The sequence below is a fragment of the Paramacrobiotus metropolitanus genome, unplaced genomic scaffold (assembly GCF_019649055.1).
Source record: "Paramacrobiotus metropolitanus isolate TYO unplaced genomic scaffold, Prichtersi_v1.0 Parri_scaffold0000150, whole genome shotgun sequence".
In the NCBI taxonomy this organism is placed as follows: Eukaryota; Metazoa; Tardigrada; class Eutardigrada; order Parachela; family Macrobiotidae; genus Paramacrobiotus; species Paramacrobiotus metropolitanus.
In genome coordinates this window covers 24,127-38,604 of record NW_026570370.1, presented here as the reverse complement: position 1 = coordinate 38,604, position 14,478 = coordinate 24,127, and the positions used below count along the sequence as shown (strand labels likewise).

The 14,478-nt window shown below is 45.5% G+C and overlaps 3 protein-coding genes across 3 annotated transcripts; 1 reads left to right on the top strand and 2 right to left on the bottom strand.

Annotated features, from left to right (window-relative positions):
• The first annotated feature begins 466 nt into the window (after window positions 1-466).
• LOC129599598 (uncharacterized) lies at window positions 467-2,736 on the top strand. The gene is made up of 3 exons (XM_055497882.1): window positions 467-1,209; window positions 1,325-2,137; window positions 2,281-2,736. The coding sequence occupies exons 2-3, from the start codon at window positions 1,571-1,573 to the stop codon at window positions 2,503-2,505; spliced, it is 792 nt and encodes a 263-aa protein (XP_055353857.1). The 5' UTR covers window positions 467-1,209; window positions 1,325-1,570; the 3' UTR covers window positions 2,506-2,736.
• A 727-nt stretch (window positions 2,737-3,463) lies between these two features.
• LOC129599608 (uncharacterized) lies at window positions 3,464-5,274 on the bottom strand. The gene is made up of 4 exons (XM_055497890.1): window positions 5,088-5,274; window positions 4,105-4,167; window positions 3,736-3,855; window positions 3,464-3,595 (listed from the first exon to the last, which is right to left on the bottom strand). The coding sequence occupies exons 1-4, from the start codon at window positions 5,208-5,210 to the stop codon at window positions 3,464-3,466; spliced, it is 438 nt and encodes a 145-aa protein (XP_055353865.1). The 5' UTR covers window positions 5,211-5,274.
• An 8,523-nt stretch (window positions 5,275-13,797) lies between these two features.
• Window positions 13,798-14,452, bottom strand: LOC129599610 (uncharacterized). The gene is made up of 3 exons (XM_055497892.1): window positions 14,315-14,452; window positions 14,045-14,158; window positions 13,798-13,968 (listed from the first exon to the last, which is right to left on the bottom strand). Exons 1-3 carry the CDS (start codon window positions 14,450-14,452, stop codon window positions 13,798-13,800), a joined length of 423 nt encoding a protein of 140 aa, XP_055353867.1.
• Window positions 14,453-14,478: the final 26 nt, after the last annotated feature.

The following is a 14,478-nucleotide window of genomic DNA, read 5'->3' as shown; positions in this document are numbered from 1 at the left end:
CGCGGCTATATACAGGCGTCGCGGCCATCGCGGCGTCGCGATCGTTGCCGCGACTGTCGCGCGATAAAAGTTTGGTACCGATTGAGCCAGTTCTAGCATCCGGAGTATACGAATATTTATACTTCACATAGCTATCCATTCCATGAGCCGCCAGGTAAAATTTTGCTAAATCTATATTTCTTAAATTAGATTTCTTTGACTTTTGGCTTAAATATACGTATTTCCGAACCTTTCTTTGTCTTCTAATCTGCTGAGTAACCAAGAGTGGACTGCAGAATTGCGATTAGCATTACGAAACAACGGAACGAGACCAGTCGTGTAAACAACTTGCTAATTTAAAGAGAACAATAGCATGAACTTTAGAACGAAGAGATAAAGCACGATTACGGATAACCGGTGGCGCTCGATAAGCTTGTATACAGCATTAGGCGCACTACTGATACTAGTAAAGGCAATATCTGGTATTTTCGGCACCGTTTTACAGTTGTACCGCTAACATAGCCAGAATGCACTTTTACGAAGTATGGTCACTGTGGTGGAGGCCCTCCAAGCGATCGCTGGACATCTGGAGTGCAGTGAACGTGGAAGTGGACGGATTGCTGCAACTGGGCCACGTCGTCGGTCTGGAAGAAGCGACAGAAACTCCGATACGACTTATAGTTGATTTCGGGTGCGCGATGCAGCAATCCGTGTCAGTGGAGTATGGAAAAGTGTTCGACTTCTCCGACTCGTCACCCGAAATTAAGGCCACGAAAACTAAGCTCTGCAGCGTTCCGGCGGGAGACGAATATGAGGATGTGCAAGTGTTGCTGCGCAATCAACCGGATCAACCTTGGAAATGGCGTCCCGCAAAGCTCCTGGTACTGGAATTCGAGTATTTGCAAGAGTACGCTCTGGTAGAGGTCTTGTTGGGAAAACAGCGCGTGCGCGAGCTGATCCCAGTACAACAGATACGTGCACCTCCTTCGAGAGAAGACCTCCAGCGACGAATCGTTCAACCGGGTGACTTCGTCATCCGGACGTGCAACGTGCCTCAAGGATACTGGACGACGACTGAGACGGTACGAGATTTGTTCCGTGAGAAACTGGAAGAGTGGCGCAGAAAAAGGGTCACATGGAGGAGAAGGTTTACGCATCCTGTCTGTTCTCAGCCAAACGATCACTTACCTACAACGCGGTGGTGAATCCACGGTGTCAGACGAAGACGCTGTAAGTTGGTGTCATTTTTTATAAAGCGTCAATAATTTCGATAAATGCTTTTTAATACAAACCTGAACAATTCAGCGTTCAGAATAACGTTAAATTCAGCTTCTCCATCATGTAGGTTAATTTGCTGAAAGAAGCTGAACGATTCGCGGAATTCCAAAAACCTCGAAAAGTACAGGATGAGGAAGAGGCCAAACGAAAAAAGCCTCTCTGCAGCAGTGAACTGAGTACATTAGCGTTGCCGCCGGTGCTTCTAGCGGAGCTTTTCAAAACACTGGACACCGTCGATCGGCAGCGATGTCGACGTGTCAGTCATTTGTGGAATGAGATTCTGACTTCGGACGAACTGTGCAAAGAAGTTTTTATGTCAATGAAGGACGGACGGTACGGAAAGTTGCCAAGCGACTACGCTTCTTTCGCTTGTGTCTTTAAATACGTCACACCAGCCACGCGGACCATCTGCATTCGGGACGCGGATGATAAGTGCGAATGCGGATTCGAGCACGAAGACACCACGGTTACGGGCGAATTAATCAAGTACATCAAGAAGGTTTTGATGGCCTCCAACATCCGCATTGACCGGTTAGTAATGCACACGCGATCCATCTCCATTTCGCAGCACAATTACTCGGTGTGGGATTACGTTGCCAGCAACCACAAAGTGTATTCCAGACTGATGTCCTGTTGTGACCGGCTTATTTGGAAGGGTTTCTCGCTGACTTATATCACCTCGGTTGACGATGTTCCTGAAATGCAGTTTCGCATTCCGTTGGCGGTTTTTCCACTTGAGCGTTTTGGTGGGGTGAGCATGCCTGATATCTTCGAGAAACATTTGCAATGGGAAATGCCGGCTAATGTGGATACGCTGGCGCAGTTGTCGGCAGAACTGACTGAAGATAAACGCGAGGATTTCTACTTGGAAGTAATGGATGTATGTACTCAACGATTCCCTCTGTACTGCAGTGATTGGGAGTTAAAATTCTTTTACAGTATTAATTTTGCAAATATTGCACAGCATATATTATTATAAAATTTATTCTGCTACATAACTTTTAAAATTTTTATTGATTGTAGATTCTAGAGATATTCCAGAAGGAAGATCCGCGCTCATCCGCGCAGTACACGGACCGCGAATGGGGGCTGGATAACGTGGACGAACTGGGCGATCTGGAAGTGCGGAAGTTAAATAAAATCTGCCAGTATATTCTGTTTAATCGAGTAAAGAGTTTTTGCGTCGTACCCCCCGCTAACCAGTCACCACGCCGAAGGAATAGAAGAGGAAACGCCACAAGACACTGATTGATTTAGTCATTTATCTTTCTAGCGGAAGCACTGAAAATTAAACATTAAGCGGAAAGACCAGAGAGAATTAACCGCAGCCTTATGCTGGTTTGTTACTCTGCTGCTATGACAAGTTGACAACTAGTGCGTAATATGGGAGTAAGTCAGATTCTTCATAGAATTCTGCTGAATCAGGAGCGTAAACCGTGCACAATGACCGGTTTGTTTTATAACATAACATTTAATGTTTGCTAGAAGCTAGAAATTATGAAGAAAGACAAATATGAACGATTGATATGTGATGGTCGAGGCCCCTCTATGCATTGTTGTTGGCTGCTTAACTTTTAGATGGATATGACTTCTGAGTACCACTGGCCGCGACATGCTAGTCACAACTCTGAGTGGACTCTTGACAGTTTGCATCTTCGGTAACTAGATAAAATGTGCATGTAGGCGTGGTCTTATCTTGTCTTTAGCCGTAAGGACGAGATAGATCTGTTATCGAGAGCCAGCGCTACCTCCCAAGAGGAAAATGCAGAATAGACTCCGAACTATTAATCCAATATAGAAAGCGAAGTCCTTTACTAACCGGTCATGCAGGTACTGTCGGAGAGCAATTTTCTGTGATACCGCATTGTCCAAAACTATTCCGGCAGACATTAAGAGATTGTAGCGTTTTGTGCTTTCAGGCCGTAACAGTATTTACAGCGCCTTTTTAATCCTTGGTTACGTAACATAAGATTGACAACTGGAATGATTCTAACAGCATAACAATTTGGTTTCTGTTACAATTACATTCCAGAAATTTTGCTGTGATGATCAGCTTTATGACGAAAATGCTGCCATGTAAGTTGATGTACGTAGTTGCACGACACTGCCAACAAACGCTCCCTTAGATGTACAACTTGCAAGCTACGGCGACCTTCATTAAATAGCTCTCATGTAGGAGCAGACTCAACTGTTTTACGGATTGCGGTCATCGGTCATGGCTGAGTTGCTTTACACTTTCTGTCAGATTCTTTAACATGTCGGAGACCAGTTCCCCTTCTCGGAAATCTTCCGACCTTTCCATTAGAAATCCGACAAATCCAGAAAAGGCAATGCCCAGCTACAACCCAGCAGCGATCAATGAAAAACATAAAACGTACTAAGTCAGCGCAACACCGAAACCGTAAATCGATGCAGAAAGAACTTCGGAAAAGCAGTTCGGAATCGGTAAACCAGTTTTATTACTGAAGATTTACTTACTGTGACCGCGGTATTTCTTGTTAAGGTCGCAAACCCCGCCAAGGTCAGGCCGTGGTGTCTGTGATTACGGTTTTGCAAGAAAAGCAACAAATCGGCTGTTTTTACACTGTGAATCGCTTGCTAAAAACGTCGAGAGAAAACATTTTATTGACGATCCCCGCAAGTATCTGTAGTGTTCGTACATGCAACATGGCACGCACTGCACAAAAATGTTGTTTATTGTTAGCTGTAAAATTACAAAAATTACAGCATTGGCTTTTCAATCTACCGTACATAATGCCATAGTGCTTGCGCGAGCATGTATGTGCGTACCGGCACAGTTTCGATTCGAAACATTTGAAAATTCTGCCCAGTGATATACTACTTTACCTTGTTTTGGAAATTTTGATGCGCAGTAATTAAATCCGTCCACAATGTAACGGATTCGGTACTCTGCAAACTACATTGAATTAAGCTAACAATGTTAGAACTCGGCAGCTTCACGAATACACTGATGCATCTCGGTGCAGCATTAGTCAGCAATAATACCGAGAATATATATCTTTCCGATGACTGACTACCGCACCTATGATCTCTGCTATGCACCAAGGGTGTGCATTAAAGATTCTGCTTGCAAAGGAAAGAGTATTTTGTCATAAACCATACAGATACATACAGCAAACTGATGACATGGACTGTTTTAACATGGGCAGCCCATCAAGTATAAGCTGTTATTAATCGTATCACTTTAAAAAATTTATTACCACATCGTAATAATATTAGAGGCTTTAAAACGTAATCACTTTAAAAAATTTATTACCACATCGTAATAATATTAGAGGCTTTAAAACGTAATCACTTTAAAAAATTTATTACCACATCGTAATAATATTAGAGGCTTTCGGCAAAAGACACCATATCCATCCCTTAACCATCCCTTATCGAGTCGTGGTGGACCGCCATGGAGGTGGCAGTGTATGCCATGTTCAGCTGAAGCGCTCTCCTGACTTCTAGGTGCCTTCAGATTTTATTTTTTCTCTCGCATTACATGGCGCGGCATCATTCGAAAAAATTATATTTATGTTCATTAATGTTTTCTGTATTATAAAAGTGCACATCGAGTGCAGTTTGATTGTACAAATGTTAAGAGGAGCCGTTGGAAGTCGACCACCATACGACGCGTTTGTATGGTATCCGCACTTACCATACGCTCGCACTTAACCATACAGTATGGTTAGCGTATGGCTATGGTTAAGCGGAGCGTTTGCCGAAAGCCTCTTTTAGAGGCTTTTAGAGGCTTTAGAGCTTATTATAAACCTTCCTTATGTTAATTAAGTATATTAAGTATATTTCCTTATGTTAATTTCACTGACCGCTTCATGCAGACGAGCGCCCGACATCATCAATACCGCCAGCAAGACCACAGTGTTTATCAGAAGATGTATATATCTGATACAAATCCAAGAATCAGTAGGAACATTCGATAGAAACAACATAGATGTAGCCGATAACAGTTGCAGAAAGCCGCCGAATACTGCTCCGGCTAAAATGAGGGAAAATCCTGCTCGTAGCGAATCGCTGATCCTAGTCAGTCTGTCGTCTTCCAGCCGCAGCGTAATAAACGCATCGGCAGAAAATGGAACACCCGATAACATAAGTGTCGCAGTTAATTGGTTCAGCATTTTGTTCAATTGGAAAATACATTTCGTTATTGAGCTGGTCATATAGCAGTACAGAATGTACAAAACGAATGGAAGCAAATGTGTAATGAATAAGGTAACTGAGGAATAAATTTCCTGTATACCTGATGGCCATAACCAGACAAAGTAAGTCTCCCTTTGCCAAAACTCATAAGAATTTAACGTTGCGCAGAAATAAAAATTAACTAGGCAGACGACCAAGTGACCGGTTGCTGAGGCGGCCAATAAAAGATAACTGAGATGAAGCCACTTGTTCCGTAAACGTTTTCCGGGATGGGCACTATGCCGCTTCGGCTCTACTGTTGCCATTTGGTGCAAGCAAGCTAGAATTTCTTTTGATCGTGCTATTGCTCCCACAAATACTGTGACGGTTGTACCAAAGGCTATTTGGCTTCTCAAGTATGCGAGCAGGGAAATAACCGGGCTTTGATGAGAAAACATGAGCTGACCGGTCATCGCATCGTATTCAGTGGAGAGGTCGGCCAACGCCCAGTCCGACAGATCGATAATGAATACTGTCACGAGCAGCAGCAATATGCTATACCGCAATCCAGTTTGGAAACATGCTTTTGAATGCCAGCCAAAAGCGAACTGGATAAGAGAAGCAAATGGAACAGACGCGAGTACGTTTTCTTCACGCTTAGAAACATTCCTTTGGGATTCATCCATGCCTTCTGATGTAGTTTTTAAAATTTTTAAAAGGATGGCGTACAGTAACAACCTGCTAATAATAATTATATGTTTACCGAACAAGTCCTGAACTGTAACATAAGCTTACAATTCCCGTCAAGTACGGTAGGTGTGGTGCAAAGCTAAGGGTATTAACATTTACTGTATGTAAAATGTAGAACTGACAGTTGTAATCGAGGTTCGCTTTGTTAGATCGGTAGAAATATCGCTTGGTAAACAGTGTGTGAAGAAACAGCTGACAGGAAAACAAACAGTAAGTTAAAATGTGAAACCCTTACGCCAAAATGTAACAGTAGCGGTGTATACACAGTTCAATAAATAAACACTCAGTCAGCCCAGTGTGCATAAAGTAAATACCCAGTCAGCATAAAATAACCACGAGTTTTCGCTTTTCCCAGTCCGTTTACAATAAATGGCGCACTGGCGCAAGCACCATATGGGTCATACAGAGGGTGCGCCACCCGGGTTGTTACACTTTCCGCAGAAAATTCATTCTTAGTTGATGGTTGAACTTAGCACAAAATCTGCTGATGCAGTTTGATTACTTAATTATGCCAATGCGTTAAACATGTAATTGTTATAAGTAAATGGCCATCACGGTCTCTCCTGTTCAAGCAGCAAGGGGAGATGGTAACGTCATACCGAATTAAACAACGAAGTTAAACGCTCCTTGGAGACTGCGGGTTACCCTTGTCAGTCCGAACCGTCGGGCCTGTCAGATATAGAAAACAAACGTCCCGATGGTATGACCTTAATTCCTGTACGCGATGGGAAAGCGGTTGTGTGGGATGCAACGTGCTGGGACACTGTAGCCGTCTCTCACGTGCGCGCTAGTTCTATGAAAGCCAGAAGTGTAGCGCAGATGGCAGAAGACTTCAAGCGCCGGAAATACGCCTTCGTCGAGGATTTGAGATAACTTTTCCACGCTCTGGCCGTCGAGACGCTTGGGACATTTGGATTGGCTTTCTCGGAGCTGATCCGGTTCGTCGGCCGCAAGATTCGTGTCATTACCGGAGAGCTTCGATCTACAGCCTTTTTGAGACAACGTTTAAATTTAGCTTTAGTCAGAGGGAATGCAGCGGCCATTTAGGGTACATTTAACGCACGTCCTAAACTCGCGCAAGACGCTAATGATTTTGGATGTTTTTTTCACTGTTTAAAATTCGGAACTTTTATTAGTGTAAACCCGCGCAGGCGTATTAATATGTAATTGTTATTGATTGTCAGTTATTTGTGAGCTGAAGTAGTTCTGACGACGGCCAGAGGAAAAAATTTCGATCACGAGTCACGACGTTTCGCTTCCTAGTTGTGTTTTAGAGCGATTGTAAAATCAGTGTTTGAGTTCGTCACGTTCCATTAGATTCCGTACAGTGCCGGAGAGTTCGATTAGGTATGTGCCACCATTGAGCGCTGCCATTAGTCTGCCTAAACAATCTGGGCCATATGTGGAGATAAAAGTGACAACATACAGATTAATCAAGAACGAACCGCAGAGTTCTGATTACTGAGCGGAATCAGATGGAAACTTCGCTCGTCGGGTAAATAATGTGTTAAGACAACAATACCAAGAACTTTGGGACGGTGCGATAAAACCACGATATCGCATAACCGGTAACGCACGATGTGCTGACAACATAAAGCACACTTTCATGTTAAACGCGTTATTTCCTGTTTTTCGGCACTCGTGCCTCAATTTGTACCGTTTGTATAGTCGAAATGCACTTTTACGAAGTATGGTCACTGTGGTGGAAACCGTCCAAACGATCGCTGGATATCTGGAACGCCGTGAACGTGGAGATGGGCGGATTGCTGCAACTGGGCCACGTCGTTGGTCTGGAAGAAGCGACGGAGACTCCCCCACCACTTACAGTTGATTTCGGGTGCGCGACGCAACAACCCGTGCCAGTGGAGTACGGAAAAGTGTTCCACTTCTCCGACTTTTTGTTTGCTAAGTTACCAATGATTAAAACCAGAAAAAGGGCGTTCTGCAGCGTTCCTGCGGGAGACGAGTACGAGGACGTGCAAGTGCTGCTCCGCACGCAACATGATCATCCTTGGAAATGGCGTCCCGCAAAGCTTTGGTATTCGAATTCGAGTTTCTGCTAGGATACACTCTGGTGGAGATGTTGTTAGCGGTACGGCGCGTTCGCGAACTGATTCCCACACAACAGCTACGCGTGCCTCCCTCGGGAGTAGACCTCCAGCGACCGATGGTTCAATTTGGTGATTTTGTCAGCAGAACGTGCAGCGTGCCTGAAGGATACTGGACAACGGCTGAGCAGTCTGTGAGAGATTTGTTTTGCGAAAACTGGAAGAGTCGGGCAGAAAGAGCGCACATGGAGGAGAAGGTTTACGCATCCTGTCTGTTCTCAGTAAAACGATCACGTATCTGCAACGAGGTTATGAATCCTCGGTTTGTGTCACAGTTGGTACCAGTCGTCTATGTGTTTGTAGTTTGTGTCACAGTTGGTACCAGACGTATTGCCATATCACTTACCATTAAACCGCTTTCCTGTTATCAGACCTGCAGACACAACATATCGGTAAACATAGCCTCAGCGAGCTGGTGAAAACATTTGTTGCTCTCAAGGAAATACAACTGCAATTTTCGTGGTTAGATTAATGGATACCGCCGACAGAAAGGTAGATAAGAAAGACGAATCATTTGGACCGCTAATAAAGACATGTTTTCAAGAAGATTTATGAATGTAGATGTAACTCACGGTCGGAAGAGTTTTTACGCGTGAGAATCGGTATTGAGATACAACGAGGAAGTGATGTGTATGTCCTGAGTGTCCTCGGAACTTCTAACTACATTAGAGACAACGAAGACGCTTTTGTAGCTTTTGGATTGGCTGGGCGGGAATGATTAGTGACAGATGTTGTTTTTGTTGGCAACTTTGCTATGATTTTGTTAGCAACGGTATTCTTGCATTCCGCTGCATTGAGTACTTGTACTTTTTTTGTTCTTCAGTATTTTAGTGTTGCGATACTCAGTCTGAACAGCCATTGTTCAAACTTTACTCTAGACTCAGCTTCTAGTTCTATGTACGTAGTCGAGGTTCCAAGTGAACCGTCGGTACAACCAATCCAAGTTAAGCAAGTTCAAGTCAAAGTTAGTAATGCAAATTCAAGTTTAATAATCTGAGTCCAAGTCTGAGTAATCCAGATCCTAATCCAGGCATCAGCGCGGGCCGAAAAATACCGGTTTTTCGAAATTGTAGTCCATTTACTTAACTTTAAGCATAAACGTTCCCGTCAAAAATGGCCAAATAAAAATTAAATCATAACTGAGACTTGCGGCAAAGAACATATGCAATGGTGTTACTTGTTAAACACTTTGACCGAGCTCGTAGTTGTGGAGAATGGCAACACTGTATAGCGCTTGGTGTAATAGCCACCAAAACCTCCGGCCGACCAACAGGTACAAACCATCTTCAGCATGCGCAGTAAGTTCTGCCCCTTTTAACATCCGTGCGCCATTACGGTTTGTTTTAATGTGGTGGGCTCCTTAATTACAGTACAAAGTACTAAGATAGCTCAATGCAGTCACCAGCGTAAGCTACGCTAACGAAGCGTAATAAACGACTGATGCATTTCCGTCCCTTCTTTCAGACGCGGAAGACCTCGCTGACGCCCAGCACCGCCAGTTTACTCAGTTGACACACGTCCACCGTCCGTAAGTCCACGTCATCCCACCTGTATGCTGCCCCATCGCAACGAAATGGACTGAATCTGCCAAATTTCATCAAGAAATTACTCAATCATGAAAGATCTCTGCGCAGCGAAACAGCAAGAGCCACACAGTCACCTACATATTGAGGTATTCCCGAATCCCTTCCCAGCGCGCGGGATAGGCCATGTTACGCACCCAACGCTCACGGATTTGCGCCACTTTAGCGTAAAGGTCTTCGCTGACCGGCGGACAGTGGGCGTTGACGGTCCACATGAAGCGACTGGTCAGGGCGTCGTCGTCCTCGTACGCGGCGCAGTGAAACTCTGCGTAGGGCATCTTGATCTGCATCCGGTCGACGGCCAGCGGAGACTCCGGCGTGTTCAGCGGGACCATCAACTGCTGCTCCGTCAGCGGCAGGGAAGCGCTGGGATATCCGAAAAACAGCAGGCGCATGACGCGACCGAATAGATTGCACAGTGTCCAGTTGCGGAGGATGATGCGCTGACAGTAAGGGCGGAATATGGTAACTTCCTGCGCAAAGTAATGCACTGGGATGCCGCCGCCAAAATGGAGGTCGTAGTCGCGCAGGATGAGCAGCGGTATTCGGGGGTTTAGGGCTTCGAAAAAGTAGAACCATACCCATGATAGACGGCAGTTTTTGAGGGGACCGATGATCGTGAGGCTTTTCGTGGTGCAGCAGATGGAGCGGCCGAGAAGCAGCACGGCGCCGTGGTCCTGGTTGCCGCGGCACTGTGCTGCACCGTTGCGGCAGGATTCGCAATGGAAGATAATGTGCTGCGCATTGCGGGGATCTTCGAGGACCTGCTGCCACAGTGTGCAGACTCTGCCAAATAAAAGAGTTAATGGTTTTTGACTGGTCTTAGTGCGCGCAACGCCTTATGATTGCTTACCTTTTGGCGGTGGCTTGTGTCTGCAGGTCCAGCAGAAAAAGGGTCATGCTCCAAAGCGAAAGCGGCATGTAACAGAAGACGGCGCCTGGGAGTTCGGTCGACCTAACAACTACCCATAAAAGGTTGGTTAGTAAAGAAGAGAAGAGATAGGAAAACATTGGTTAGCAAAGAATAGATAGGTACTTTGATTAAAGAGAGTTATTCCACTAACCCTGTTCTTCAACCTCGCATTGACTATTCTTTCTGCCACGTGGACTCCATCTCTCCAGGACTGGTGGACTGACCAGATCCGTGGCGAATCCGCCCTGCTCGACGCGGTGCTGTTGCAGCACCTGCAACAACGTGGAGGTCGTCCATTCCGCCGGCATGACAGCAATCGGGGCGCTGAGGACGATAAAGGTGCAGCTGTCCGTCCCGACGCGGAGGTGGAAGCGACAGGGATCGCGAAAGTCTTTTAACGCGGCGTTGCTGCTTAAGGCTTTGCGGAGAAGCTGGACGAGACAGCCGCGATCAGCGGTTGTTTGGAGGACAGACGCCGCGCCAGGAAATGGAATAACGTTCTTGACATACTGGAGGCCATGGGTGGCGCTGGCGCCGGAGATCCGGGCGGACGGTAATTCGAGAATAACCTGACACCGGTCGACCACTTCGAAGCCAACATAAAATCCCAACAACTCACTGTCCGCCGTGGAATGTAGCGTCCTGACAAAAAACATGCTGGTGTAATTGTCGCCCGTCCAGACACTGCCCTTTATAACCGCCGCACGGAAGCGGTAGGGCCCGTTGTCTTCATCCCGCAGCGCCACCTGCACCGGCGTATTATAGCAGTTGTCATAAATCCAATCGCCGGCCGACAGAGCCAGCCACACGCGACTGGCCTCTATCCAGGACGGTTCCATCCCTTGCGCGTCAAAGTCAACCAGAATAGAATGGCCGTCGTCGGAGATGTCCTGAATGTATCCCAGCCAATAGGCATCATCGTCGCTGCCAGTCCGCACAACCACCGTGTTCTGGTATCCAAAGGATTGTCCATCCGCCGCATTCAACATTCGCCGGAATGGCGGCAACGCTGCTACGGAGGCCATGATTCTCTGATCAAGTAAAATTCGCACCTTGTGCAGGTCGTGGGTCGATCAGCACCCGAGGGGATTTATTTCTTGGCTGGAAAAATATGCTGATTAGAGCCAGGAAACATTTTCCGAATTATATGACGCCGCTAACCAAGAGCTGAAGTGGTTTCAGGGAACGAAAGGGAATGAGCTGCTTAACGGTTTGTAAGGAGTTTAATTGTAGCCATTAAAATTATACTCTAAAGATATTCAAAGAAAACGCAAATAATCGACATGGAACTGTTAAAAGAATGGGTTCACGTGCAGCGACAAAGTCTTTCAAGGATTTTGAACACTTCACGCCGTTGTGCAATGGTACTGTCTACACGGATCGTACGGCGCAGCTGGGGTGCGCTTCTCCTTTCGTTGTTTTTCGGGCATTTCTCGGTTTTCTTCGGATGGCACCCTGCTTGGTGTACCGTATTTACAACCGTTATTAATTTTTGCTTTGGTCCGGCGTGTGAAGCTGAACAGAGAGTCTCCTATCTTTGTGGCTAGTGTGCAGTCCCATGTAGGTCAGTCCAAGCAGTAGCAACAGTAGACAATACGAGTCACTGGGGCCAAGACTCAAACTCTGACTCTGATTCTGACTACTCAAAGTCTGACTCTGACCGCTCAAAGTCTGACTCTGTCTACTAAAAGTCTGACTCTGATTCTGAAGGTTTCTTAGGTTTTTCTTAGGTTTCTTAGGGTTTTCTTAGGTTTCTTAGGTTTTTCTTAGGTTACTTAGGTTTCTTTGGTTTTTTTTAGGTTTCTTAGGTTTCTTAGGTTTCTAGGTATTTCTTAGGTTTGGACAGTCATAGTCAAACTTTAAGTGGTCAGAGTCAGAGTTTGAGCGGTCAGAGTCAGAGTCAGAGCTTGAGCGTGGGCCAGTCACTGGCTGGCCTGCGCAGCTGCTAAACGGTCAACAGTCTGGTTAATTTGGCATGACATTCGCTCATCCTAGTGATTTCTATTTAGAGTCGCTACGTTCTATTGGGTTAAATTGCACCATAGGCCTTATTACAGCCAGGTAATTTTTAGGCTCTTTTCTTGTGCCCATTTTTTATCTACGGTTACCATCGCGTTACAAGAGTTATTAAGTATGAAAGAGGAACTTGTGACAGTATCAAACACTTTACATTATTGATCTGCAAATACAGTTAAAAAAATGTGCTTTTCGCTGACTCTGTCGATTTTGATAATTATGAGGAAGCTAGATGCAGTACAGATGAGGCGTGTTTGACAAGTACAGATAGATTATCTGTGGTGCAGTGAGCCGCCAAATATCAAACACAATGCGCAGTGGAGGCTATGTGGTCTTGGCGCATCGGCTACTATCGCCATATTTCAACCGACGCTCGTATGTAAAGTTCAGCTGGAAGCCAGTACAGGGATTCAGATGGAACAAAAATATGCTGCTGGAAGCCAGTAAAGCCATCACCGACAGAGGCCAGATCTGTCGGCTTGTCAGCATCCTTTCGATTACTTGAGTTGAGCAGAAGATATTAACTTCTTGAGAACTAAAACCATCGTGTTCCAGGACGAAAACAACCTCGCCCATAAACTTGTGCACCTTTAAGTTTTGGGTGACTAATTACTGCAATACATTACTGTAAATAATCATGAATTTTCTATCGAACTGTGGTGCGCGTGCCGCTGCTACCAGTACGAAAACTACAACCAAAATACGGTAATTATAAGTGTTTCCATCTGCAACTTCCAAAAACGTTTGTTGTCTTTACCTTATAGATTCTGTTTATACTTTATTGTTATGTGTACTTCCGCACATGAGAATGGAGTCCGTGTGAAGATATTTATATTTGACTACTGTACAGTCTGCGCGCGCGACATCCGGTTCGGGAGTTCGGGAGTTATTAGTGAAAAAAATTCCAAAGGTTTAAACGCGGAGGTGTACCAAAAGTCTAATTATTAACCGATGCTCTTCAAATTTTTCATAAAAAACTCACATTACTATGAAGGTCGTTTGTCACCACACAAGCTTGCCACCATTTTTTTCAAATGTTAGAATAATTTGGATGAAGCTGCCGGATGAACTGACTAAACTGCGCTAGCCGGGCGTTGCTGATGGCCCCGCATTCGGAGCAGGGCTGATGTGCACGGCTGTCGCTGGGAATCGGGTTCATGCACCCCGGTGTCACGCAGCGTAATGGGTTAATCTCGGCGTCCTGAAAGAAACCATGCAGTGGCATTACATTAAAGTATCAGACTACGGTACAAACAAAAAGATGGTGAGCATCGTACGTATTCAGGTGTGCATCGGCGACATGCACACGGATACCCGTAGCGCTTCTCGAAATCAGCGCGACGTTCCTCTCGTGTTTGAGAGAATGGATCCAGGGCGTCGTTGTATCGCAGCTGCAAGACGTGCCATTATTACATGGCAATGAAGCATTACCGCGCATAATCTCCAAACTCCAACGTTGAAATAAAAATTAGGTGGAACGACTTTCACCCATTCTATTCTTAATTACTGTGTATCTACGACTTCACGTGAAAAACCATGGCACTAACATCCTCAAGTCCGGTATACTGTGGAATGTCTTCTACGGCATGTATGAGCAGTCGCCGCCCTTGGAAGTTCAGCACCACGTTGACGTCCCAGCACACGGGCGTCATCCGCGGCAGTGGTGCCTGTGGATACAACGCCATGCCGAAAGGTGCGGTGACGTGGCACA

Bases quoted from the DNA above. Each gene is read 5' to 3' on its own strand.
- LOC129599598 (XM_055497882.1), top strand. From the start codon at position 1,571: ATGTCAATGAAGGACGGACGGTACGGAAAGTTGCCAAGCGACTACGCT. The intron at 2,138-2,280 runs GTATGTACTCAA...TATTGATTGTAG, and splicing joins TCTACTTGGAAGTAATGGAT to ATTCTAGAGATATTCCAGAA.
- LOC129599608 (XM_055497890.1), bottom strand. From the start codon at position 5,210: ATGTTGTTTCTATCGAATGTTCCTACTGATTCTTGGATTTGTATCAGA. The intron at 4,168-5,087 runs GTCAGTGAAATT...TGTAGTTTGCAG, and splicing joins GCGCTCGTCTGCATGAAGCG to AGTACCGAATCCGTTACATT. The intron at 3,856-4,104 runs GTAAAGTAGTAT...CGACGTTTTTAG, and splicing joins ATCAAAATTTCCAAAACAAG to CAAGCGATTCACAGTGTAAA.
- LOC129599610 (XM_055497892.1), bottom strand. From the start codon at position 14,452: ATGGCGTTGTATCCACAGGCACCACTGCCGCGGATGACGCCCGTGTGC. The intron at 14,159-14,314 runs GTTAGTGCCATG...CACGTCTTGCAG, and splicing joins AGTATACCGGACTTGAGGAT to CTGCGATACAACGACGCCCT. The intron at 13,969-14,044 runs GTACGATGCTCA...GGTTTCTTTCAG, and splicing joins GCCGATGCACACCTGAATAC to GACGCCGAGATTAACCCATT.